At 48.7% G+C, this 26,822-nt stretch overlaps 4 protein-coding genes across 7 annotated transcripts; 2 read left to right on the top strand and 2 right to left on the bottom strand.

The window, feature by feature from the left end:
* The first annotated feature begins 122 nt into the window (after nucleotides 1-122).
* LOC131258675 (acyl-CoA:lysophosphatidylglycerol acyltransferase 1-like) lies at nucleotides 123-3,849 on the top strand. Its single transcript, XM_058260073.1, has 8 exons — nucleotides 123-376; nucleotides 1,445-2,024; nucleotides 2,104-2,312; nucleotides 2,393-2,607; nucleotides 2,669-2,805; nucleotides 2,879-3,120; nucleotides 3,187-3,368; nucleotides 3,445-3,849. The coding sequence occupies exons 2-8, from the start codon at nucleotides 2,005-2,007 to the stop codon at nucleotides 3,697-3,699; spliced, it is 1,260 nt and encodes a 419-aa protein (XP_058116056.1). The 5' UTR covers nucleotides 123-376; nucleotides 1,445-2,004; the 3' UTR covers nucleotides 3,700-3,849.
* A 1,850-nt stretch (nucleotides 3,850-5,699) lies between these two features.
* On the bottom strand, nucleotides 5,700-8,749 carry LOC131258769 (ketohexokinase-like). Of its 4 annotated transcripts, none has more exons than XM_058260261.1 (4): nucleotides 8,620-8,749; nucleotides 8,065-8,277; nucleotides 7,654-7,980; nucleotides 6,982-7,583 (listed from the first exon to the last, which is right to left on the bottom strand). In XM_058260261.1, the coding sequence occupies exons 2-4, from the start codon at nucleotides 8,206-8,208 to the stop codon at nucleotides 7,140-7,142; spliced, it is 915 nt and encodes a 304-aa protein (XP_058116244.1). In that variant the 5' UTR covers nucleotides 8,209-8,277; nucleotides 8,620-8,749; the 3' UTR covers nucleotides 6,982-7,139. The 4 variants fall into 4 exon arrangements, with proteins under 4 accessions (XP_058116396.1, XP_058116244.1, XP_058116322.1 ...); XM_058260339.1 differs by having other exon boundaries at nucleotides 8,065-8,272; nucleotides 8,620-8,746; XM_058260185.1 differs by having other exon boundaries at nucleotides 8,065-8,272; nucleotides 8,616-8,699.
* Nucleotides 8,750-16,045: 7,296 nt separating this feature from the next.
* On the top strand, nucleotides 16,046-22,495 carry LOC131260197 (rho GTPase-activating protein gacJ-like). The gene is made up of 2 exons (XM_058261873.1): nucleotides 16,046-16,311; nucleotides 20,269-22,495. Exons 1-2 carry the CDS (start codon nucleotides 16,046-16,048, stop codon nucleotides 22,493-22,495), a joined length of 2,493 nt encoding a protein of 830 aa, XP_058117856.1.
* A 790-nt stretch (nucleotides 22,496-23,285) lies between these two features.
* LOC131260196 (uncharacterized) lies at nucleotides 23,286-25,145 on the bottom strand. Its single transcript, XM_058261872.1, has one exon. The coding sequence runs from the start codon at nucleotides 25,143-25,145 to the stop codon at nucleotides 23,286-23,288; it is 1,860 nt and encodes a 619-aa protein (XP_058117855.1).
* Between the last annotated feature and the right edge of the window lie 1,677 nt (nucleotides 25,146-26,822).

The raw sequence follows: 26,822 nt of genomic DNA, 5'->3' as shown, positions 1-26,822 counted from the left end.
ACCGGTAATTCAAGGTCATCAAACCAGCAACGGTTCTAACGTTTTTTTGTTCTATTTTCCAAACTAAATGTCAACAAAAATGTCTTGATTTTTGGAACAGCAGCGCACTTTTGGAACGGCAAACAATCTGAACTCACGTTCCACTGCCCCGAACGTTTACAATCGATGGCAAATCTAAGCTGCGTTTTACAATATACGGACGCTTTGTTGAGCGGCGTGCTCGCTTCTAGAATACGAAACTAGTCGATACCCCATTAATTCGTGCTGTGCAACCGATGCAAGGTCAGTCGAGTGTAGAAACAAAAAGTCACAAGTGCGTTTGCTGTAAATTAGGAAAGAACCAATTGACACAAGCGTGTGGGATGCATCGGAAAAGGTAGGTGCTAACGGGAGACGATAGTGAAACCCTTTTGGTAAAACCCCCTTCGACACGGTGGTTGCTGACAGTATGTGCATCAAGATTGTCTATCTACAAAACCAGGAAGAGAAGAAAAAACCGTATGTCTCGAGTGTGTTTGGTCAGAAAAATCGATAAACATTCAATGTGTTCTATGGATTCGGTAGGCGAAACAGCTCTGTGCATTCATTGTCACCGTTGCCTTGGATGACGAAGGCAGGTCTCTGCTTAGTCGTTGGCAGGAATATCACGCCTCGTGCCGGTAGTCACAGAAAAAATTGGCCTGGCGGTCGTAAAAAGTGAGATGTTGATGATGAAGAAGTGCGAGGAAGGGTTTGAAGGGTGGTACACCCTTTACCTTAACCACGGATTGCAGTTGAGACGAGATGAGACATTCGCGTATTGATCGATTTGAGACGATGGAGAAAAGAATGCCTATGTGTTGGTCGCGCGTAGCGGTGTCGTATGAATCATGTAGGACTCTTATCTACGGCGCAGTGCTGTGGTTCACCCATGCCCTCCACCGACCGCCCGGAATCCGCTCATCGATCCGTTATCAGCGCCGGAAGACCCAAAGGCCGTGTCGGAGGTCCGGCCAAATCCGCACGCTGATAATAATATCGCGCGCTTGTGTTTACACACAACGACGCCGTATGTTTTGATTGCATCGCAACGCACACAGAACCGAAGGCGTCTGCGTTGTGATTTTTATGTTTTTTACTTATCATCATCAGTTCGGTGCTCGCCCGGCGACTTTTGGACTTTCGGCCGTTGTCTTCCGATCTTTCGTAAGGCACATTGTTTCCTGTTCCGAGACTTAGCGCGTGTTATCATAACATTAGACGTGTGATCGATTCTAATCGCAACATACCGCAAACGTTGGTCACACCAGTTGCTCAATGAAACCAATGGGGCAACAGATCTCTATCAGAAGTGATTTTAAGCGATAGCAACATTTCCCATTTTTTATTGATAATGTGGAGATTATTCTGTAATCATTCCTTTTCCATTCTTTTGGTGATGCACGACGACGATGATGACGACCAGGACCTCGTAACAAATCAATGTATCCTTCGGATAATGCTTTTTGCTGCAGCGCTTCATCATCATCTGAATGCAACCGACTTTCTAGGGCTAAGCAGGAGGAGAAGAAGCTGAAACACTCGTACAAAAACCGCAGTGTCAAGCGGCGCAGGAAGCACAACACGGGGAAAATAGGATTGCCATACGCCGAACGTTCCATCTGCCTTTAACTCGCTCCTCGGCCCTGCCTCCTACTTCCCCCAAGCAAACACACACTCGAGCACACTCTGGACAGATGGGTGACGCAAAATGGTGCTATCATAAATTAGCCTAGAAAATCTTCTCCCTGGAGCACGCAGCAGTGTGCTTCTCGCGTGTCCAACTTGAAGATTAATCGCGAGAAAGCGGTAGCAGCTATAGCATCGCTAGTAGTAGTAAGAAGCTGGTTTGGTAGAATTAAGGCGCCAGTGATAAGGGGGCTAGAAAAGTCCCGTTTGTCCAGTACGTATTAACATTCCGTGACCACACCGAAGGAAGGGCTGTTGGTATACGATTAAAAGCGCGAATTAACCAACGGAACAACCATGCCGTGCTGTAGTTTAAGGTAAGAATCATTCAAACGGAACGATTGCTGAAATCGCCTTGTAATTCGCCTGACACGTGATTTTGTGTTATCGTTACAGAAAAATCATCAAGTACCCTCGGTCGGTGTTGAGGACGATTCTGGTGGTCGCGAACAACATCTATTGCGTGCCGACGTACCTTGTGTGGATGTTTCTACTGCTACCCTTGAGAAAGATTCACGAAACGTACTATTACCGGATCGAGGGTATACTGTTTCATTGGCTACTTGCAAATGTATCCATGTGGTCTTGGACAGCTGGATATGAAGGTAAATTGTTATCACTCGAAAGAAGACACCCGGATGGATTACCGTGAATGAACGTTCATTTTTCCTTCTATACTTTGCAGTAGTCGAAATGGGAGACGATATAACGACGGCCTTCGACAAACGTACTCTGGTCCTAGCGAATCACCAGAGCACCTCGGATGTGCCGCTGCTGATGGCGGCGTTCAACGCCAAGAAGGGTATACTGCCGAACATCATGTGGATCATGGACCGGCTGTTCAAGTACACAAACTTTGGTGCCGTCAGTCTGGTGCATCAGGACTTTTTCATTGCATCGGTATGGAAACTCTTTCCAGTAGCTTACGAAAATCTCCTAACTTTCGGACCGTTTCTTTCAGGGAAAGAATAATCGCGACAAGTCGTTGGAGCAACTGAAATCACACATTTTGAAATGTTATATTCCGCGGAGGCGAAAGTGGATGGTGCTGTTTCCGGAGGGAGGTTTCTTGCGAAAGCGGAAGGAAATAAGCCAAAGGTAAAATGTGAAATTTGTTCCTAATTTTTTGCCAGTAATTTAAATGGATTTGTTTGTTATTGTTGAATGGCAGATTTGCGGAGAAAAATAATTTACCAGTATTAAACAATGTCACCTTGCCCCGTGTGGGTGCGATGAAGGCGATCATTGACATGCTCGGTGCGCCGAGCGATCTCAACAACAGCTCGGCCACCACTAATCCCTCCTCGGGATCACTTCTAGGCAGTGGTGTAAGACAGGAAGCGGCCAAACAATCGGACGGCAACAGCACTATCATCAATAGCGAAGCAATAATTAAAGATGACGATGACTGTGGTGAGGACTCAAAACTAAATCAACATATTTGAATATTTTTTCTCATGGATCATTTGTTTGTGGCAGATAACTGTAAGGACGCTTCGTATGCATTGCTTAATGGGCAATCGGGAGGATGTCTGGAGTACATACTGGACATTACTATTGCGTATCCTCAAGGTGTTCCACTAGATTTACCGAACATCGTGCACGGAATGCGAGAGCCCTGCCAGACATTTTTATTCTACAAACTTTACCATAGTTCGGAGGTAAGACTTAATGACCGTACCCCCGGGTGCAACAAACGCGCCATTTTTACCTTCTCCCTCCCCTTTGAAACCGTAGGTTCCACGGGAAAGTGAATCTCTCACGCAGTGGTTGTACAATCGGTTTTACGAGAAGGAGAAACTGCTTGAAGAATTCTACCGCACCGGAACATGGCCAAACAGCTGTTGTATTCCGCCGACGGTGGTGCACCAGGATTTGCTTCGTTTTCTGCTAATTCATCTGTTTTTCGTCACTTCGACCTACGTGCACTTGCAGTTGATTTTAACGTTAATCAACTACACCAACATAATGTACGTTTACTTTCTGAGCTAAATTTCGGAGGCAATTGTATTGTTTCCGTTCGCTTGTACTCTCTCTAATCTCGCGCAGCTACAATATGGTGTGTAAGCCATGAAAAAAAAACAACATAATACAAAACGAAGCAGCAGAGACAAAACAGAAGATAACAAACTAAGAAAATAACTAAGTCGCACCAAATGATGGCTCGTCATTATTTACTAACTTATTAGTGAACATAATGCCCCTTTTGTGCTAATGTTACCCTTATTGTATATGGCTGTAGCGGTAATTAAGGTTTTAGGAATGGTGTAGTCACAACGGAGCATCTAAGATGTTCCGCTTAGAAAGTCTGGGAGCATCTTTACATGCAACACGAAACTAGAACGGGAGAATTAGAAAAAAAAATGCTGTAAGCGAGGAAGTTATAAGTGTAGGTGTGCAACGTTCAACAGTCACCACTAACGGAAGGACAGTTGGCGTGGAACTTTTCCCTTTCACACGAAAAAAAAAACAAAAAATACCAGCAAAGGTCTAAAACGCACATCCAATAACAGAACTAAAAAAAGGCATATTGATGATAGCTGGCACAAAAAGAAAAGTACTCCTTCAAAAAGCACCATCTTACGATGACTAAACATAAAGCAAGACTTTCGATCAATGGGAAACAAAAACGAACTATAGCACGGACTAAAAAAACCAGTTATTCTATACAAAGAGCAAACAATATTAAGGATAAGAACAGAGAAGAAAATGAACACGCGGGCGAGATGTGCAAAACAGATTCATACAGCTTGTAATGTCGAAGCGAACTCGCGCTAGAGCGTAGAATCACGTCCCCCGCCCCTGGCATCATTGGCTTTTTATTCCACTCCCTCCTCGGCTAGGTTTAGGATGTCTTCGTTGGTTATACTACCACACGCCATGGCACTGACCAAAAGACGAGGATGTACTGAAAAGGTAGACGCGTTTTACTGTCTTTACGAGCTTTTGAACGAGGTCGGTCCGGCTAGCGGCGAGGATAACAAAGCATTAAAACACATACACCACGTATCGTAATGTATGTCTGTTGGGTAGAAAACGAGAGCTAGAGAACTGTTCAAAACAGGGGTTGTTTACACGCTTTAAGTTTTTGTAGGTTAATGAATTTTTTCCCTAACTTTTCCATACCATTCGGAATGGAGTAAATGGCGTAATAAGTATCCTTCAGGGGATCAGCGAGCGGGGTGGCAGAAAAACCGACTGTAAATAGTATACACAACAAGGCAGTTTCCGTTTTACAACTTTTTCCGTACAAAGACAAATACAACAAACATTCTAGCTGAGAGTTCGCTTAGTAAAGCTATTCAAATCAAAGCAATCCTTTGAATTGTGCAAAGACACCGCGAGTGGAGACCGATGATGATGATGATGATGATGATGCGATCGGACACGATAGGCGATGGTTGAGACTTAGCTTTTCTCTTTTCCCACGTGTGTGTATACGGCTTTTGGCGTAAACCGATTAGGAGTAAGCATCCCTTCACCGATCACGGGAAGGATAATAATAATTATAATCCGCACGTTGTGCTGTGTGTTGTGTGAAAGTGTGTGAGTGTGTATGTGGCCGTTTGTGCGCGGTGATGGCAGGGTTTGCAAGCATGGAATTAGCACTCGTGCGTTATTTAGTGTGTACATGTAGCACAAGTTCCGTTTCAACAAAGAGGTTGAGCCAGAAGATTTAATTTAGCCAGTGTCGTTACTATATACTTCGCCAATCCTTTGCTCATTTTCTTAACCGAACCGTCACACGCTCACTGTACACACACACACGCGTATAAATGTGCAAACGATCTTAACGGGCAATGCCTAAGAGTTTCCTATAAGATCAACATCCTTTAGCCACAATTTAATCCTTTTACTCTTTTGCTCATGAAAATTGGCAATCATTCTTTGAAATGAGTCTTCGAAGTATGAGGAAAAGGGTATTGAGAATTGAAATTGATCAAAAGATGAAAACATTGTTGGAAAAACTATGGATTGTCCGTTCAAAGATTGTAAGAAAATGATGAAAAATGCTACTGGTGTGTGTGTTTAAGTGCGCGTGTGGATTTGAGGGACTGGTCATAATGCATCGTTGCGTCCCAGTGAGTTTGTACACGTTTTCGATTTTTTTCGAATAGAATACGAAAGCAAAATTTGGAAAATCCCGCTCTGTTGTGTTTATTTTCCTAATCCGCTTCCATCCGGACCATCGAATCCGAAATGCGCCAATTTATCGCCAGCCAATCGGGAGGCAAACTCTAGTGCCTCTTGTAGCGTTTTGCTTCCACCGGCCAGTTGAAAGATGCATCCGGCAACGAAAGTATCCCCGGCACCGAGACTATCCCGTATCACTTCCGGTGGGAAGGTACGCTGGGTATACCAACGTCCTTCCCCATCCAGCGCGATGGTGTCACACGCACCCCAAGGACAGATGATGGTTTTCGGACCGGGGTAGGATTGTCTCAGTGCTTCGACAGCAGCACGGGCACTTTCATGGCCGAGAAAGCGTGCAAAATCCTTCCCGACAAAGACATAATCGATGCCCTGCTTGAGAAGATCCAGATTCGACGAGCGTGGTTTTTCTAATTCTACTGAAATGGTTATTTTGGAATGTCCGTTTTCGTTCCAGCGATTGATGGCGTGTATCATTTCCATTATCTCCGCCGTGTTACGTCGACCCTACGGGACAAAACGATGAATAATCGCTATCGTGTAAGGCATATCGCTTTTCCTACCTCGAAATGAATCCATTCATACTCCGCAAAGTCGATCTTGGCGAAATCATCCTTTGTTAGCTCCGGCAAATTCGGATTGCTGTGCACGATCGTTCTCGTGCCCGTCGCTAGACTCAGCCAAACGGTCGACAGTGGCACCTCCGTGTTCCGATGGTAAACGCAGTGGTCGAACGCGATCTGTCGCTTCCGAAGATCGTTCAGAGCGAACTGGAACGTATTGGAATCGCTGAACGACGCTAGCAGCTCGCAGCGGGAGCCGAGGTTTGCCAGAACGGTGCAATTGTTCGACGCATTGCCTCCACGCTGCCAGCGGCTCGATTGGCAGCGTTGGTCGGAGTCTTCCACCGGATACGTATCACATATTTGTATGATATCGATGTTGCAAAGCCCAACGCAGAGGATCTTCTTTTCCATCCTATCGAGGGGTGCACATGAAGCCACGAGATTCAATCAAACTATTGATCAAGAAAACAGCAACGTGGGGCTTAGTCAAACGTTGATTGTCAACTGCAATTTGTACACCAAACAGTATTTCTAATAACTTCTATAACAAAAAAAAAACGCGTGTATTTCATTAAACAATCTGTACCGATCGATATACGACTAAATTTATATTTGGTCTTTTAGTTCATTCAAAGCATAATCGCTTGTTAGCGTAAATATTAGCAGCAAAATCGAAACAACGTAATAGCAAACAAAACAACGTTTAATCCACTCTCAAAGATCCAATCCGGTGTCAATCAGCTCCCGAAGCAGCAGCGTTGCCTTGCGGGGCAGCAGTCGTAGGAGGTGACTTAGAAGGAGCAGATATCTTGGAATGCTTATCTCGAGCTCGTTCCGCCGTACGCCGGCAATGATGCGACGGGCCGCCTCGTCCGACTTGATGCGCCCGAACGCGGACGAGATACGCAACCGGATATCGTTGAGGCAGTGGTCGGTGATGATGAATGGATAGATGTGCACCAGTGTGGTGTGGATTGTGTGCTGGCGCTTTTCGATGCGCAGCTCTTCCAGCGTTGATTCATACAGCCCATGTACGGCGAACTGAGAAACGGCCAGTGGCATCTGGTGCTTCAGCCCACTGACTCCCGCCACTGAGGTGAGAAACACGACATGCCCGTGGGAAGCTTTTTTCATCTTCGGTAGGATTGCTTCTAGAAGCTGCCAATTGTGGGAAAGGTGAGTTAATTGCACAAAAAAAGGCATGATCTATATATGCATTTGGACTTACCAAAAAATGGGAAACAACACCAACGTTCAGTGTGGTCTCGATCGGTGGTGGTTCCGTAACGAGACTCCTAGCGCTTGGCACATTGCAGCAGTGAAACAGCAAACTGATGGTTCCGAAGTTGCTCTCGATGGCACCAACCGTTTTACTAATGTCCGCCTTGTTAGTAACATCACATTCATAGGAACAGGCCACACCGCCGTTGGATTGAATCTTTTTCACCAACAGATCGTTGTCCGTTGTATTAATGTCGATGCATGCCACCTTGACACCCAGTGCTGCTAGCTGAATGGCCAGATCGTAACCTACACCACGACCACTGCCAACCACCTGAAAAGGTACGCAGTGTTCCGCTAATCAATCGTATTCAATCTCAAATTGTTCTCTCGGTCTACCATTTGCTTCGATACTTACGGCTGCGACCTCTCCGGTGAGACTCTTCGCTTTCGGGGGTCGCACCAAGTGAAACAGGGACTTCAGGAGTGTGAGGAAAAACTGCACCAGGATGATGAGTACATCCCAGCAGAAAATGAGTGTGGCGTATAGTCGCAAAATCATCAAGACGGGCTTCCGGTGGCACTCGAGCCAAGCAGGTAAATGAGGCGGACTGTCTTTGGCTTCACTGGGCTAAAATAAATCAATGTTATCGCTTCAGTATTTGCGGTACGCATTAGAGAGGGCATGTAGGAATAGGTAGGCCGGCAATACTTTGGTTCACTGTAGATTTACTTACATGAACCCTCGGCATTTGTCGGTTGCGCATCCTTAAGGGGTTTGCGTAAATATTTTAAATTGCAGCAAAAACAAGCAACTTACTTTTCAAAGCACTTTTTGGCAGCACCACAAGTTATCGTATATTAAATTAATTAGTGATTTGGCAGAATCGATCAGCGCTCGTTTCACTTGTGTTATCTAGGTTTCGCGTCCACAGAACATTCTTATCAACGTTCACCATCGTACGTGACTTACCTTTTTTCCCTGCGTGCTTCGCGAACGCTCTACTTAATCCGGTTTTCTGTCCCCTGTGTTCTGTTAATCTCACCATCCAAAGTCCAATGGTTCAGTTCGATCAATCTGTAATGACGACAACGGGCGTGCGAACGTCTGGTAGGCGAACTGACGAACGAATGTGCGGATCACAACAAAACAACGAGGACGGCAAACGGCCTTTGACAGTTTGAGTTGTCATTTTCTATAAGCAAAATATTTACTCTATGACCAAGGTACATAGACGAAGCATCATACACCTTGGTAAATATTTTAAAACTAATGTTCGTTAATAATTTTTTTATTACCTAAACATGTGACATGGTTTTTTAGCAAATTAAATATTCCCCGTCCACTCTAGTTTTGAGTAAACGTGCTTTCTGGTTTGGTTCAGTAGAACAATTTTGAAATTTAAAATCGTTTCTTCCTATTTTCTAGACCCATAGCAAAAATTTAATCATACTACCATTTTAATCGGTATAAAAGGACATGAAAGAGCCCTTATTCAAATCTGTTACTTTTGTTAGCTTGCATAATTGCCTTCAATCATCAAGAACGATCGTACCTGATCTCAGAATTTAACCGATAAGCATGTTAGTTATTCTACGATTAAAATCTTCCATTTGGTTTGAAGTGGTCAGTTTGCATCGACAATGTTCTAACCGATCAAGCATACGAGGTGTGGTTAATCAGCCTATAATGTTTTCCAATAGGTGCCAACATGCATAACACGGGTAATTGATTCGCTGAAAGTGCGGTACTGTTACCGACAGTTTAGCACTATAATTATACCGTTTGTTTGGTCCCGCTTTACATGCCTGAGCGGGTACGTTCCGATTCAACAACTTTGGGCGCTTCTCGTGCGCGGCTGGCGATGCCATCTCGCCTCCGGGCACTTGCCGCCCCATAATGGCTGATGATGTAGTTATTTATAATCTTAACCGGTGTGGGGTGGACCGTCTCGCTGGCCGTTCCTCTGCGGAAGATCGCTTCCCAGGCGAAAGAGTTGTGGGAAACGCTTCCCGGCCATGCGACGTAGCGGATTTTTGCGCCCCACAGAAGAATACTTGGGAATCGGATCTGGCCTACCCCGTACCGCCGGCCGAGGTGCTCGGATGCGGGAGATACGGTCATCTTTAGGTGTGTTTGCAATTCATTGACTGGCGCTGGGTAGGGCGGAAATTTCTCGTCGTGATTCGTGTGGACTAATTTCTGGCTGGGATGAAGACGAACGGGAAACGAGGTACCAGAGATCGTAGATTGACAGCCGTAAGCCCGCGGAAATAATGCTTACCATCATCGGCTCCGAGCCCATTCCTTTCCACCATTGACCGGGCGTGGAGAAAGGAGGTGAGCTCGAGCCATAGATTGGGCCGCCACCGAGCACTCCAGCAGCAAATTATTATTACACCAACATACACCGGCCGTCCCCTCGCCAGGGGTATCCGCAGGCAGCTCTTTTGGGGGGAAATTTTTGGGGCCGTTTCATTATCATGGGCATCTTTTACGATCATCAGGTCATAGATCTCCGTGCGCCATAACATTTGAAAGTGTACAAATCGATAACAGCATGACCAATGCTCGGGCCTATGCTGGGCCGAATTCCGCCGATCGGCTTGAATCCATTCGATTTTTCCACCCTTCCCTTCTTCCCACCCGGTGCGTAATGCTTCTAGGTGCGTCAAAGCCGGCGGACCGGTAGGAGAAATCATGCAAATATTACCACTAACAACATAATAACTCCCGGTGGAGCAATTATTTATCGACTTTCGAACGTGACGATCGCAGGTCAGCACTGCGCGAGAGGTCGATTGCTAACGCTGACGAGTTCGTCCGCTGGTCAAGCACCTTTTGAACCTTCACACACTAACTATCCTTTAATGTTAAATGTGGCATTTCTCTACTTCTTTACGGCGGGGGAAAAACACTCTATACGGTCCCATTATGGACAATGCGACCGACTGTGCGAACAAACATTTCATTTCAAGTCATTTCATGCTTGGCGAAGTTGCGCAGTGCAGTTTTTCTAATGATGCAGTGTTCTGGGAGAACTCCCACTTGAAGAAAGGAAAGAACGCTTTCCATCACCGGAAAACGGGCTGGAAAATGGAGGCGAGGGATGAAGGCTAATTATTACACTTGATAGTAATCGCTTGATGGAAATGGAAGAAGAAAAATGCAACAATGATAATTTTGATTTATATGTGCTGTTGTGCTTGCACGGAAAGCGACTCCACATACATAAATTGTCATGTGCTATGGTTGGTAAAAAAAAGATGACATATTCTGGGAATAAATGAAGATCCTAATGCTGTAACTGTTAATTTTTTTTACAAAACTGACGATTGCGTTCTATTTTTAATAATATTTAAATTTATTGTGGAATGCCATATGTTTTTTTATAGGGAAATCAAATATCCGTTAGGAAAATATCTTTTGAAAAACATAAATCAACCTGCTAAACTAACTTGTAGGTTACAATTGCTTGCAATGCTCAGAAAATAGTAGACAGTTCTCGAAAAAAATCATCTCGAGACCGATCGTCTTGCACCGGTTTATCTCGTGTGCAGCGTAAGAATGGTATTTCAAACACGACTGAAGAAGAGCGCCTCCCTCCTCGGGAAGCAACTGGTAGCAAGAGCGAAGCAGCATAATAACAGCAACACAACATACCCCCCGCAAAGGGGAATGAGCACTGGGGAGCGAACTGGCAGCGAAAGAAAACTGTGTATGTTGCTTCTTTATCTGGCTCCAAAACCGTTGCGCCAGCCACAGTCTGCAGTCGATATTCAGCCTGCACGGACGCACGAGACGGAACCTCGATACAGCTTCTGGAGCATCCGACCGAGTGCTTCTGGATCTTTGCACCTCGCAGGTGAAGAAGGTGTTCAGGGAGATCATTCTTGAACCCACAAAGAAAGAAGAAAGCGAGACAGAGCGGAGCAAGAAAAGAAAGCTGAAAGTTGCTGGTGTTTGAGAACGCGCCGTTTGGAAGGAGGAGAAGTGGTTCGAACTACGGTGAGATTTAAATGAGCATGGACTCAGCGCGATCGTCTTAGACTCTGGACGGGTTAGTCGAGTGCTGACCGAGCACAGGAAAGTCGTTTACGAGACGAGCAAATATATTTCGGAGTGCCGAAGAGCGCTACATACTACAAGTGTAAAGTGTAAAGTGAAGTGGTTCAAGCAGGGAAAAGTGTTGTCAAAGGATCCGTCCACCGCTCGCTGAGCAACTGTCGATTGGAACTGGTGCATTAGAGGGTTCGAGTGGAATACGGAATAAACTCGTTAGCCTGCGCTGGTTTCGTGACCTGCGAGCCATCGAAGTAAGGAGAAGAAAATAGAATTTAGCAAGTTTCCGAGACGCGTCGGATCTGCAGAAGTGGTGGTCAGTGTGCAGCTTCACGAAAACATTCGGCCTAACCGGTGTGGAGAGAGATATATCCACATCCAGCTCCAATCGTAAAACATTGGCTTCCACGGCCCCGTTTTGCCGTTCCTTCCTTCCTTCTCTCGACTGGTGGCGACAAAACATAACGGTAAGAATCCGGGGTCTAGAATGTTGGTCATACACCTTTACGGGGCTGCAGCATAACACCATTCAAATGGCGTTGAGGATGGAGAAGAAAGTTTGTCTACCGCGGATTATGGCAGGGATCGTCGAGCTCCCTCTGTCCACGCAAACGGGTGTTCGAGGGTGTTAAAGGTGCTGGCTAGTCCGGGGTTATGACGTTAGGATGTTACATTCTTTCCCACCGTTTCCGTTCGGGGTCCCAAAAACCATCAATTACATCCCCTTGCAACGCCCGCTCCTCGACAACCGGGATCAAAGTAGGCCAAAAGTCTCGCAGGGTTTGCGGTGACTCGTCGTGCGCGGTGTGAATGAACTTTGCCTGGGACGGGCACCGGAATGAGGACGTCCGACGACCACAACGACGCGCCTGGGACTATGTCTGCGATCGTGGCCATTTTTTTGCCTTTTTCAATGTTTGCCCAAAGCACTATCGTTTAAATGGAATTTCCCAAGTTTGGCGCTGGCAGACCTCCATATCTGTTTTTGGATAATCGTTATTACATCGCCCCCCCCTCCTGTTCCATCTTTCCTTCCGCTTTTCATAAGACATCCATCCAAATGAGTAACGGGAATCGATTATGATCGGTTCACTTGACCGCGTACTCCAATGTTGTGACGCATTCGTGTGCCTCCTTGAAAGCAGGTTTTAATAGCAAGAAGTCAAGTTGGTTTGGTTTGAATTCAGCCCAGCTGGTTTCCCGTTCCGTAAAAACGTGTTTTGGTTTATTGTTGTTCATATGTTAATAAGTTAATCGTTCGTTAAACGGCTCCTTTTTCAATCGGTCCGGGAGAAAGTAGTGACCTCATGGGGGTGTGCGCGCGACATCCGGGGAGGGGGGGGACCCCGTTCGTCGGTGAAGGCGTGCAAGAATTTCAACGCCACCAGCAGCGACGAACCTCACGCGGTTTATTGGTGCGGTTTCGATTTTTCCCACTTTTTTCCCGACACCCGCTTTTATTACCCCCAACACGCCGATGCAAGCCTTTGAGCGATGGTGATGATGATGATGAATTTTTAAGCCCCGGTTTGATTAGCTTTTCGATATGGTTTTGTGTTCGGAAGTAGGGTGGCCTTTTATTTATTGTTGTTTTGGAACGAGGGCTGCAGTCTGAGGGTAAACAAATTTCACTGCAATGTAATCGAAACTGGATTGGAACCAATCCATCGTGCCGATCCTTTTCAACAGCGTACTTGCAATTGACCTCAAAAAGTTTCATGTTCAATTGTCATCCGTCGGTACGGGGTGGGAGCGGCCGGTGGCGAGGGCTCTGGAGATGCCCAGGAGAAAGTGTAACGCCCCGGGGGGGGGGGGGGGGGGGGGGGAGTTTGGGAATGTTCTCACGCATCTTGGCTTTTGGAGGCGCCACTGATCTCGATCGCACCACGGTGAAGTGTATCACCCTGATTAACCTGAATCCAGTGAGACACTTTTGTTCACATCCCGCCCCACCGAGCCTCCCGGCTCCCGTCCTACCCGGCAGGTCCTCAAACATGCCCATCGGTGCGTTGAAATGAAACACTCCCTTGGGGGTTCCATTGTTTTGTCGGGTGCGGAAGTACCTTTCGCCACGGGGCGGGAGGGAGAAAGGGGTGGTGTGGTGGTGGAAATGATGTCAAACCGAGTGTCTACACTCCGACTCCGATGAGGTTCCTTGATGTTGTACTCATTAGAAAAACAAGTTGCACCCAATTTTTATGACAGTGGCTTGGATGCAGTTTCCGTGGGGAAGTCAAGGAACTGGCGAAGTTTGTAACCAGTTGTTGCCAGAGTGAGCATCGAACTACATTGCTTCCCACTAATGTACATATTGCGAACCATTTGTTGATTAAATTTAGTAGTAATGTTGTAATTTTAAAATTGGTATTGATAATTGCATGATAACTATTTCTTAAATACGCACTTGATGCTATTCTATTCTTCTTGCAGCATTTTGTCTCCGTTTTATAAATTGTGAAAAACAATGCATGAGTTACAGAAGGAGGAAAACGTTGGAAAAGGCAAAGAAAGGTAGAAAACAAATGCACGTTTGGAGTGCTTTAACACTTGTGGAATACCTCAACAAGACAAATAGTTTACAGTTTTCTTACCTCGTTCATTCCGCACTCAGCTAGATGATCTTGCTTGCTCGGTGGATTCCTTTCGTTGTTGTTACGAAGGCTCCTGCAAAGAACACATCATCAAACATATCGGCATATCATCATCGGCATTATGGAAACACATGCGCTCCATTCCAGATGTGCGGACGAGAGAATCTAAAGAAAAACCCAACCTTCTTGCGAGGCATAATACCGTAACGGGATTTCCACGACTCATCAACTCGAGCTTCTGCTCCCCCCTGAGGGGAAGGGAGTTCATGAACTTGAAAACGAAACCATCGAGTTTGGAGGTGTCGACGCCGGAGGGGAAGGAAAGAGGGGGTAATATTTCAGGGACACACGCACGCATCATCGACGTTGGGGTCATCTGCAGTGTGGAGACGTTTCCCGCGCCCGAGGAAACGGGGAAACAAAATGGGAACGCCTATGTGGGAATGGGAATGGCTGTCCCTATGTCGACATGTGCGTGAGTCCGGGTTGGGGCAATCGGTGGATCAGGGCGAGAGAGTGCGTGTGTTGGACAACCAACCCTTAGCGGTGACCAAATAGAGAATCAAGTTCAAGGTGGTACACCCAGAAAGAGATGACTCCAAAGTGCGTTACGAGTGCGTTACGCAACGGCTTTATCACGGTTAGCTCCATCGGGACACGACGAGGCTTCGATAACCGTCGATATCCAGTCCATGTGATTGACGGTGCCCTCGAGAGCAGAGGAGGGATGCTGGCGAGGCGAATTCCCCGGTTGGTAAAAGTGGTACACGGAAAGCTGGCTTCAGACCAGAGCGCCAGAGCCCTACACCGCACTCAAATGGCAATACGATCGTTACGCCGGCAAACGGTTCCATTTCGGATTATTTACTTTTCTCCTACCCCTTCTATCATAGCAACCCGTGACGGTGTTCTCGATGATTCTCTCTCTCTTTCCCACTCACACTCCGATCTTTTCTTCCGCCTTTCCCTCCAGCGATGGCGGATTTAGGTCAGATCGTTTTGTCGACCGTATTTCTAATGCTTGGTGCGCCTGGGTCCACGCTAATGTTTACTGTACTTCTAACAGTTTCCCCTCGTATGAAGTTGTTATCTCTTTAGGGATGTGCTATTTTTCATCCCTCTCCATCCAGGCACTCACGTTGGATTTCGTTGGCTTCCTTGCTTGATTGTGCTGAGTTTGTTGCTCTATTGTTGTTTGGTCAAACAAACCCTTTGGAGTCCGAGGAAAGCAACTCTTTTACGGAGAATCGTGCAGCAAAATGGTTAGCACATTCCATCCCGGGCCGGGCGTGGAACCCCGATTCGTCGATACCCGTTAAGGTCGACGTTGCGGCTAGTGAAGTGCTAGAAGAAGAAACGGGGTTACGACCACGGAAGGGGTGATTGTCCTGCCCGATATGTGCGCCGGAAATGGGTGACATAATTTAGGTGGACGAAGGAGACGATACAGTTAACATTTTCGGACGGGTCGATGACGTGATCGGCTAATTCATCACCCAGCGGGGATGTTAATTAATCTCGCTTATTCCACTGTCGTAAACGATCCATTGGCGTTCGTGTCGGTATTCTTCTCGGGTTGTGTTAATTAATCGATGCGTGATTGTTATGCAAAATTGGAGGTATTACGGTCTTGCATCTTTTTGAGAAATGGCTAGTCATATTTTGCAAGAAGAACTTATTTAGGTTAAGAGCTGATCTTGTCTGAACGCATTTTCCATTCTCTCATTCATTCTCTTCTTGTAGAAATGCAATCGTTAACAGTATGTGCGCTAGCACTTTTGCTAGTAAGTCCAGCACTGGCCCGGCCGAACCTTCTGGAACCGATCTACCTTCGGCGCCGCAGCAACCCGCTGGAAATCGTCGAGGAGAGCGTCGAGACGAGTACCCTCTTGTCGAGCCAACCGGCAGCCGTCAGCCAGACCAGCACGGAAAAGCTGTCCACCGGAACGACACCGACCAGCGGAAGCGGCACCACAAGTACCGCCGGAAGCACCTCCACCCACCAACCCAGGTACCAAACTACTAACGATGGCCTCTCTAGCGATAGTTTAATTAAGGAGTTTCTACTAAAAAACCTGGCCAACCTGCAGGGCCACTCTGTGCCACCACAACCACCACCACCACCGCCGGAGACGGAGGCGGGATCGGAGGAGCAAAACACGTTACGGTCCGTGTCGCCCTGGGGGTCGGGTTTTGGGGGGTATCCCGGATCGGGGAGCTGGGATCCGCCGGAGAAAACGTACGTCTATCCGGTGAAGACGGAACAGTACGGAGGACCGACGACGGTAGGGGATGGATTGGGGCAGAAACGGAAGCCGGTTATACAGAAGATCATGACCAAGTGGTCGGATAAGACGTCGGATGTGTTTAACGTGGAGTACAGTACGCCGCCAGTGAGTTTTCTGCGACCGGTGAGCCAGGTTTACTCCAACTTTGGAGTGACTCCGGGGCCTGTGTCGATCGTAACTCACTCTGGCACTCAGTATGTGACCAACTTTGGTGGATCACCGGAGATTCTCGAGACGAACGTACCGGACGATGTGTACCAGGTGGGTCCGGGACCGATCAGCAACGATGCACTGCTACCGGTCGGTGGCTCGGGAACGAAGAACCAAAAGAAGCAAAAGAAAAAGAACAAAATCAAGATCGTCATCAAGCCCACGGCAACCACTCCCAATCCGGTGAAGCAACCCCAGGCCGATCCGGATCGCCCCGATCCGGTTTATTCGAGTGAGTTCGATCCGTATGGTCAGCAAAACTTTGGACCATGGGATCCGTACGACGATGTCGCCGAGGCAAATCCTTACGATGAAGCGGGCAACCTTAAAGGTGAGTCGGTGACGGATGCGGTTTCGGATTGTAATGAAATCAACATTTCCGTCAACGGGAAGCAGGGATGTAATGAGATCCAGATAGCGATCAATCCGGAAACGGAAAACCCAAGTCCAACGAAGCAAGGGGATCTCACCAAAACGGGCCCAGGAGTTGGTTCGGCTGCACTTGCGCCGGTCGTTCTGTCCGCCGTCGGTGCTGCTGGAGCGTTAGCAGCCGCTCCACAGTCAGCCGCCGCTCCAGTAGCCGTTGCGAGTGACGTTGCCCTGGCGGCTCCCCTGGCCGCCGGAGCAACTCCTTTGGCGATCAATCCGGTGGCACCGGTCGTACCGGCTCTGTTCCCACCCCCGGTAGCTCCCGCTCTGCTGAACACTCCGATCAGTAACATCGTGGGTAACATCATTCGGCCACCAGTACGACTCGGAGGTGCAGGTAATCCAGCGGCAACCATTGGCAACGGGATCGCTTCAAATGGCAACAAGCACAAAGTTAAACCCGGTAAACCATCCCACGGTCACGATTCGTCAAACGGGCTCGGGGCCATCCTACCCGACGTTTCGCACGCCCTCGTAGGAATGCTAGCCGCCCTGTCCGCCATGACACCGATGAACATGTTCGTGCTGGGACTGACCAGCCTTCCGGTGCTTGCCATGCTCGTCGGCACCCTTGCGGCCGGTATGTACATGTACAAGTCCTACTACCCTGCGCCGGTCAAACACTACACCACCACGGTGTTGGTGCAGAAGAAACCCTCCGTATCCTACCACTGGACGCGCCGACCTGTCTCGAGGCCCAGACCACCGGTTCGGTACTCCTGGGTCGACCACGACCACAGTCCGGCCATCCCGGTTGGGTGGGACTACGATCGGCGAAGTATGCGCCACGGGAAAACGCGAACCGTTCCCCGCAAGAATGATCCCTACCGCTTCCAGCAGCCGTCGGCCAGTGTCGCGCGATGAGTCGAACCCTCGAACTCGGAACTCGGACGCTGTGCCAAATCTTCACCCCACCCCACCAAGAGTTCGTCCGGGCGCGCACGGGAAGCTCCTCCGATCGTTGGCGGTGTTTTCTTTTTTTTTTTTTACAATAGCTGTCCCAAACTCAACCCCCCCTTCTTTCCCTCTCTATGTGGTGATAGATGGATAGACCGATCGGGTGGTATAACCATTAGTATTAGCGCTAGCGATTAGTGAATAACCATACAACCCAGCAATCATTAGATAGTAGAGCATGACCTAGACATAGTAGCGCATAGATCTAGTGTAATCTATAGCATATAGCATCATATAGTGCATGATCCGAAAACATTAATTCCCTCCAAGCGGTTAGGACGTAGGTGGAGTTGCGTGTATGCGGGGCCTGCATGTTGCATTGCATGACGATCAAGTTGTTTTCTAATACATTTCACTAGCACCACTAGCGAACACCAGCCTCAGCGATCTAGCATTGTCTTGCTTATCTCATATCGAAACACCAAAAACTTTGCTTAAAATACTCTCCCAACCAATTTCGCCTCATCATGCACATCTTTCTGTGTTCTTCATCTGCATTGTTCGCTTATGCTGAGTTGGGGAAATCTTGCCAAGGAAAACGCTAGCGAAATGTAAACGTTCGAAACCTCAAACGGTACAATGTTTTCTTATCAACGAACCACTTGATTTAAAGCAGACGATAATACAAAAGTAAACTGTGTTGTGTAAAGAATATGATCTTATAAGTCTTGTGTTCGGTATCTCGATCGCCGAAGATCTACCACGAGATCAGAGAACTTGGTTTACTTTAGATCGTAGAATGTTGCCCCGTAAGTTGTTCGTTCGCTAAGGCTAAGCAAAGTAACGTTATTTTTGTTGAGCAAGATGTCGAAATGGAAACGAAACGGAGAAACGAGGGAAAACAATAATTGATTTGTTTAACGAACGCAGCTCCTTTAATGGTTCAACCAATCAGTACCCCACCCTCCCCGGGAACACTAAGTGCAATATAATACAAAGAGTCAACAGAAGCGCACGCACAAGAGGGTTGATGGCGCGCGATGGGATGATGATGATCGTAATTTTGTCCGACGCGTTTGAGGTAATTATCCTACGAACGGGGGGAAAATCAACAACCAAAAGGTTGATGCCACGGTGGTTCGATCGATGTGAAAGCGTCAATTGACAATCGCGGACCACGGAGATGATCGTCTTGTGGGCGCGTGGGCCGCGAGCCTCGTTTGCGGAGGAATCGGGATCGAGGATCCCTAAGGGTTCGCCACTTTCACCCCAACGTGGGGAAGAGATGGGGGAGAGAAAGGGAGTTGGAGGGTTAGTTTGCAGACCGTATTACGTTTTTAATGCTCGCAGTTGTGGTTACAGTAAAGTATTTGTAGGATAAACATTCGAACGTAGTGTAGATTTGTACATTAACAGCGTGATAATTTGTAGTCCGAGGTGCGTGAAGGATAGGGAAAGCTAACGCGGAACGGAAAAAGAAATAGGGGAGCGTGATGGAAAACCCGGAGGATCGAGCTCGATTTCAGTTAATTTATTTCATTCTTGTACAACCGCGAACTGGAAAATAGCCGACAGGTGTGTAGAGAGAGATAAAGAGAGAGATGTAAACCATTAGTTAGTACTATGATACTTATGTTCCGCCGTTTATTCGTTTCTCCGTCGTACCTTCCTGGCCAGCTCGGCTACCTGTATTTGCTACAGTCTCTAGGTTTAAGTAATGTGTGTATAATGTGCATGTGCTGCTAGCTTCTACTGCATGTAACGGAGATCGTAGCTTGTTCTGCTAATAGGCAACCAACCCTCTTCCGGGCAAACCGTAACCGGCCGTGACTAACAAACCAATAAAATGAGAACGTTCTTTAACCCACACCTGATCGATGTTTTTTCTTGCTGTACAAAAGCAGATGTACTGTTAGAACGTTTAGTGGCGTCAATTGCAACACTTTCTCTTCACTTGCATGTTCCTCTTCCTCCCGCCTGTCCTGTTTATGTTTCTTTTAGCGTTTAAAATTGTGGTAGCTGGTAGCCTGTGCATGCCTTATAGCTGGTAGATGATCGAAGATGTTCGCAAATAAATGCTCCCCTAGGATCCGTGCCCAGTTTCGTGGTGTTCTAGAAATATATCTACCCTCTTCTCATTGCAGCCTTCACTCCTTCAAGCGACCCGAGCTGCTGAAAACGAAGATCGGCACGTCGGGCTTCGTGGTGTCCACGAGCACGAAGGTGCTGACGGGGGGTGCTAGTGCCGCATCCGGCCACTCCTCGGCGAAGACGATCCGGCCCCAACCTGCTAACGCGGGTGTTGCCTCGGGCGAGGCGAAAGCGAACGATCAACTAACACTCTTTGATCGCTATTCAGGACATGCGGGAGTTGCGGAACCGATGACGGACGAGGAGTACCAGAACGAGCTGCATCGTGCCACGGAACGGGTGCTCCCGAGGACGACCACTCCACGGGAAGGCCTTTCGACATGGGTGCTACTGTCCGGAAGCGACTCGAGCGAGCTACAGGGTGACTCCACGAGCACCACACGTAAGGCACCGATAGCGAAGTCCACGACGACAACCACAACCAGTACGACCACGGCCAAGCCAATTGCTACCAAGCGGTATCAACCAACAACTCGACGCATTATGCCTACGACGACTCCACGTGTTGCGCGAACGACGACCCCTTCAACTTCCACTGGTTCCGAGGAGAAGAAGGACAAGTTTAACAAACCAACGCCTAAGCTGAAGGTTGCCACGACCACCCTCAAGCCGGTCATCGTGAAGAAGGTGAAAAAGCCGCCAGTAACAACGACCACAACGACTACCACGACTACAACTCCCAAGCCGACCACTACCACGACGACGACGACGACGACAGAGATGGTCATTACGGAGCAGAGCCCATCGACGGTGGCCAACGATCTAGCTGCGGCCGTCACCGAGGACAGCTCGGTGGAATCATCCACTTTCTTGATCATGGAACCGAAGGACGCACTGTTCGATCTGCCAGAGGATCGCTCCCCAGCGAAGACGGCGCCAGCTGCCATCGCTAAAGGGAAGAAACCGACGAGGAAACCTAACGCCAAATCGCCAGCAGGCACGAAAAAGAAACCGGCCAACAAGAAGAACCGCAAGCCCGAGGTAAAGGACGGAGTGCCCGGAGAGAAGAAGCCGGCCGCGAACAAAAACAAACCCGTGTCGACGCAAATCATCAACTACCTTTCGCGCGAGGTTATGCCAACGGTCGGCGTTGGTCTGGTAGGGTTGGTCATGGCCGCTGGATTGGCTTCGTACTTCCTTGGAAGTCCGTTGGGAGCTCTGAGACGTTCCGATGATCGTAAGGATGATTTGTACTATTCGAACTACGAAGAGTACGCCGGTCCGGATGGGCAGAACGAAGAGGATGTGTTTGGGAAGCTGATCGCGGGTATGCCGGATCGTGCGTACTACCGTAATAATGCCGTCCGGCGACGCACTCAACAGCCGGTTCGTACCGGTCATCAGTACTACCATGTGCAGCCTTATTCGGCTAACAAGTACCCGCACATTACGTACCGTAACCGGGCTTACGCTGGAGCACCGAATGGCCAGAGTGCCCCCGAGACGATGTACACGAACATCAACCGGCAGGCGCAGGTGCAGCCGAGTCAGGCAAAGTCTCAGAACGAATTCTACTACAACACTCCACCGACTCCGTACTACCCGACGAGATCGGTTGCGATCGAGGCAGCTACTCGCCAGCCAGCACCTGTCTATAGCTCGACCTATGTGCCGTCTACGAGTAGCACAACCATTCCGACCCCAAGTGCTCCTTTGTCGACGCCGGAAGCCGCACCGGCGGCAGCGGCAGATCCCATCGTTGAGCCCGAACACGAGATGATGCCACATCCGGAAGCCTACTCGGCGGAGCACAGTCCCGAACATCACGCACATTACGTCGTTGGAAGCAGCTACGGTGCGGACGGTATGGATATGTATGGGTCCGTGCCGGAACATGGTCCACGCCGGAAGCGCGACGTGCAGGTGGACGACGCCGACTTTGACAACGAGATCGATGTGGATGAAGATCGTGTAAAGGATGATTCCTCTGTGGTAGTAGAAGGTGCATCATCGCCGGCCACTGCATCGGAAGAGGTGACGGACGCGACCACCGATAGCACGGGGGAGATGGAAACGACGACCGCAGTTACGACCGGGGGCGATGGACACCGGTACACCTGGGGAGACTTTATACGCAACACCGTCGAGCGGAAGGTGGCTATGGGCATCCACTTCCTCCAGCACGTCACGATGGACTTCCAGCGGTACCTAAATGGTGTACAGAATCACTTCCAACACCCCCCGCACAACCCAACCAACGAACACCGTCGACAGCATTAGTTACAGAGCACAATCCCACCTCACACAGGTTCTGAACCTTTCCTATGAGATTGAGGATAGGATTCTCGATCCGATCTCGATCGACTGGCTCGGGACGGGCTGGACGATCGTATTTCCGAGAGCTCTCTTCTGATCTTGTAGTACCTCCATCCCCAAATAGAAGAGTGGTGGTGATGAACTGGTTCAAACAATTTTCAGCACAGTAGGCCTTGAATGGCTCAAATCAAATCAAAGGCACCCACGTATCATAGTTTTCTGACTGCTGCCCAATGGCTCCTTGGATTCGTCGAACGTACTATTGATGGAAAGGAAAAGTGGTTCGGTATATCGATTGTTGTTCGTCGATTCTTTCCCTTTCGTGTTACACGCTAGGATGTTATCCGAAACAAACAAATAAGCAGTTGTTTTAAGGCATTTATTTACAACCCATTCAGGATAGTCTAACGAAGGAATATAACAATTAAAAACAAAACAAATGGATGATGACATGAAGGTATGGTTATTAAATTATAATGTGGTGATGATACGTGATGGAGGATGTTCCTCGGATTCACTTTGACGGTCTCTCGGGGTGTTAGGACCGCCCTTCGTAAGGAATCCCTGTGTGCGATCTTCGTGATGCTCATGTCGACGCGGTGTGTGGTTCGTTCACGAGATCAATTTTTTTATCCAAACGAGTTTATTTATACTACCTTTACGTACTATGGAATAAATAAATAATTTCATCTCTCACTGAGTTTACAACGTTTTGTCGACTTCTGTTGTACTGCTCTCCCTTTCATGTCGGTATTTATTTTTTCTTCCTCCCGAGAACCATCGGTGCCAATATGGCCATCGTGGCCGGTACCATACCTGCGCTCACTGCAGCCAGCACGGCTGAGCTATCCTGCGCTGCATCTCGACGCATCACAGAGTAGGTGTTTGCTGCCACGGCTTGACCTACTGCTGATGCATGTTTCTTCCTCTTTGGGATGACCGGCGTTGGCGTCGGTTGTTGTCGTTTGTTTTTGTTCTTGTTCTTTTGCTGCTTGACGGCATCCTCCACCGTCTGCGTGGAGGAGGACACCTCGATAAGCCCGTTGTGGGAGGTGGTCATGTCGACGGCATTTTTCATCGGCAATACCGTCAACTTCACCGTCTGGTGACTGGTGGAGGTGGCCGGGGTGAAGGTGATCGCTCGCTGTCCATGGCGTCGCTTCGGATACTGATAGCCCTTGGTGGTGGAGATGAGTACCCACTCGCCGTTTCCATTGTCCGGATAGGAAACGGGTCGTCCGCGAAGGTTCTGCGGGGGAGAACTGGTTACCCCACCGTATCCCGGGTGCGCTGGGTGATCCTGGGCGTACTTCGGGAAGTTGGCGGGACGACCGTCGGTGATGATGTCTCGGTTTGGGGATCCCACCGACGAGCTCTGGTCGTGGTATGCCTTCATCGTGTCGTACGGACTTGACTGGAGTTGATGCTCGAACCAACCGTCCTGCGATTGATGAGACGAGGGACGACTTCCACGATCATCGTCTGGACGTTCATTGTGAGCTGGCCGTCGGCGGTTATATAAGGATTCGGGTGTAGGCAATCGGTTCGTTGGCTGCCTTTTTCCACCATATGGCGAAACATACTCATCAGCTCCTGGACCATCCACAGACTGGTAGTAACTCGAGGACCCGATAGAACTCGGTGACGGCACGGCTGGTTTATACTTTGACGCCTCTTCGACGCTCTCATCGCTCCAGTAGTTCCCCAAGCTCTGGTTTGGAGGATACTGACCCTTGCTCGATCCATGATGTTTATTCACCTCCGACACTGAGGCCGCGTGCCATTTGGAAACCTTGCTCTCCGACCACGGAACCGCTTCCAACGTCACCCAGCCGTCCTTCACATTCCAAGGATGGTTTTTTTGACCTCCACCGTGCTGTGGGGGATAGGCGCCTCCGGGTGGTTCCTGATACCAACGCTTATTACTACTCCCGGAGCTCATCATCACATGTCGCTCGTGTGTATCATCAAACACAAACTCATCTTCCAGCTTCGCTTCATCCTCCGGGGAACCTTCGACGGAGCTTTCATTCTGAGGACGTTGCTGCTGATCTTGCACCTTACTTCGATACTGGTACTCATGGTTCGGTTCATCCACTTTGTCCTTCTCCAGCTGCTGCTGGTTAACGTTGTTGGTCATCGTGATCTCGTTGAGGCGCTTCCTCGTGAGTGAATCCGCATTGCGCAGCTTCTCGGAGTACTCCTTGAGGAACTTGTTCAACAGCTCCGGCGAGTAGAGCGTTTTCCGGCTGCTGCTGTTTGCTCCCCCTCCCACCGGAGGTTGGTCGTCCACTTCTCCGTGCGGTCGGGCAACACTAATTCCCGTGCTCGTCCGGAAGCTTGTCGTCGATGCCGGCCCAACGCGCAGTAACTGTGGATCGGACGGAAACGTGTCTAATCTCTGATTGCTCCCTGCCAACGGTTCGGTTGCTTCGATGATCGTGATCGGTTTCGAACCGGGCACTTCAAGCTCGTACGTGGTGTAGTTCTTCGAGGCCATGATCAACTTTGGCGAGTTGGTAAAATGAATCGTTTCTCCGCGGAGCATTCCGACACCGGATAGGCATGTCCACAGCACACAACACCACCAAGCGCTTCGCCAAACTTTGCCCATCGTTGCACCAGGGCTGTAGAACTCGACCGTTTTCCACACGGCACTCCACTCTGAACACTTGCAGAAGGGAAAATAACGACTCGGTCTCTTGGTGCGTCGTCGTCGTCGTCGTTGTCGAATCTAATCAATACTGGCACATCACAGCAAGCCGACTGAAGCGGTAGAGACTGGTTGTCCTACTAATATAGTTGGTTTGTTGGCCGCACGCTCCACTGTGCTCGGCCCCCGGGGTTGGAAAAAAGGGAAAAACCAGCCCCCTATGGAGTGCGGTGTGACAATTCAGCGACATGTTTCTCCCGACGCGTCATGGTGCCATTTCTCTCGCCCCGTCGCATGTGGATGCGTGTGTGTCTGTGTGTCAGTGTGTGTTGGTTGGTACGTGGCGCCTCGAAAGAAAACCGCCTCCTTCGCCGTGAGCCCAAGAAAATTGCATCCAGCAGCAAACCAGCCCCGCCGTGACCGCGCATGACTTGCTCGAAGTCTCGCTGACGACGAGCGTTGACGCGCACCGAACACACTGCGTCTTCGGTTTCGAGCTTAAAAAAGGAGAAAGAAAGAAAGCGCTCACCTCAGCGATCCGCGGCTGGGGAACGCCCGAAGCTCGCAGGGATTGGGGAGACTAATTTCCAATCTTTCGCTGGTACCGCCTGCGCCTGCCCGCCTTTGGGGACCGATAATCCCGAAGGGCGTACCGACGTCGTCGTCGTCGGTAAAGGTGAAAGCAACGCGGGAAAACAGAACGTTACACGCGGCTCGTAAAAGATTGAGTGATGAAAGGTGCCCACGGCTCCGAAGGACCGCCAGACTCAGGGAACCTCAGTCTTAACCCAAAAACGGAACCATTCATTGACCTTTGCTCCTGGTTCGGGTTTTGTACGCTAACCACGCGGTTTACAGTGATGACACAGCAGTGCCGGGAAATAGAGAAAGAAAATGAGAACAGGAAAAATAGATGATCAGGAAACAAACATTTCCCGTTTAACGGTGAACCCACCGGGGTTTCTGTGCATGTTTGTTTTTGAGGGAATTTTTGGGGCCAATTTGTTTATGGTTGAAAAATTCCCCCATTCTTAGGGAAAAGTGCTCCTGCTCTCACTCTTGCGCTTTTGAAGCGTAAACAGCGTGTTTGTGCATCTGAATGAGCGGTGTCTCTCGTCGCGGGCCCTTCGAGGGGGCCCTTTCGTCGTGTCGTGGGCGTCAAATCGGATCGGACATGGAACGATGGTTTTAAAGGTGACAATCTTTGCCAAACAATTCACTTATGGCGGGACGGAAGGTGGCATTGCGTGGAGAGTGGTTCGGTTATGCTTTCACTGATAAATTCCATACTGTCCTACGGTTCGAGTGTTTGCTTGTTAATTGATTAAAGCACGAGATTTTAACTGTATCAGGTGAACGTACCGAAATGCAAATTTGAAAGCATGACCTGAGTAGATATCATTCGAAAAGAGATTGCTACAAGCTTTAAGAGTACAACAAATATTTGAAGTAATTCAAGGAATCTTGTGATTCCTAACTCCACGAGTATATACTGGTAGAATGTGCTACGGATGTTCATGTGACTCGAGGATGCGAAGTTTATGAGCCGGAGCCATAATCAGGCTGGTGGACACTAAAGCTTCCAATCCAGCGATCGTACTCCCTCTCGAACTGCGTATATAAGGCGTCCTTGTCATC

Source organism: Anopheles coustani, chromosome 3 (assembly GCF_943734705.1).
Source record: "Anopheles coustani chromosome 3, idAnoCousDA_361_x.2, whole genome shotgun sequence".
NCBI classification, from domain to species: domain Eukaryota; kingdom Metazoa; phylum Arthropoda; class Insecta; order Diptera; family Culicidae; genus Anopheles; species Anopheles coustani.
This window is presented reverse-complemented; position numbering and strand designations above follow the sequence as displayed.

What these genes read in the sequence shown, in the direction of transcription:
- LOC131258769 (XM_058260185.1), bottom strand. Translation starts at nt 8,695, where the DNA reads ATGGTGAGATTAACAGAACACAGGGGACAGAAAACCGGATTAAGTAGA. An exon ending in CACGCAGGGAAAAAAGGTAA is followed by an intron (nt 8,273 to 8,615) that starts GTCACGTACGAT and finishes ATTTTAGCCCAG; the next exon opens with TGAAGCCAAAGACAGTCCGC. An exon ending in TCACCGGAGAGGTCGCAGCC is followed by an intron (nt 7,981 to 8,064) that starts GTAAGTATCGAA and finishes GTACCTTTTCAG; the next exon opens with GTGGTTGGCAGTGGTCGTGG.
- LOC131260197 (XM_058261873.1), top strand. Translation starts at nt 16,046, where the DNA reads ATGCAATCGTTAACAGTATGTGCGCTAGCACTTTTGCTAGTAAGTCCA. An exon ending in ACCTCCACCCACCAACCCAG is followed by an intron (nt 16,312 to 20,268) that starts GTACCAAACTAC and finishes TTCTCATTGCAG; the next exon opens with CCTTCACTCCTTCAAGCGAC.
- LOC131258675 (XM_058260073.1), top strand. Translation starts at nt 2,005, where the DNA reads ATGCCGTGCTGTAGTTTAAG. An exon ending in AGGACTTTTTCATTGCATCG is followed by an intron (nt 2,608 to 2,668) that starts GTATGGAAACTC and finishes CGTTTCTTTCAG; the next exon opens with GGAAAGAATAATCGCGACAA. An exon ending in AACTTTACCATAGTTCGGAG is followed by an intron (nt 3,369 to 3,444) that starts GTAAGACTTAAT and finishes TTGAAACCGTAG; the next exon opens with GTTCCACGGGAAAGTGAATC.
- LOC131260196 (XM_058261872.1), bottom strand. Translation starts at nt 25,145, where the DNA reads ATGGGCAAAGTTTGGCGAAGCGCTTGGTGGTGTTGTGTGCTGTGGACA.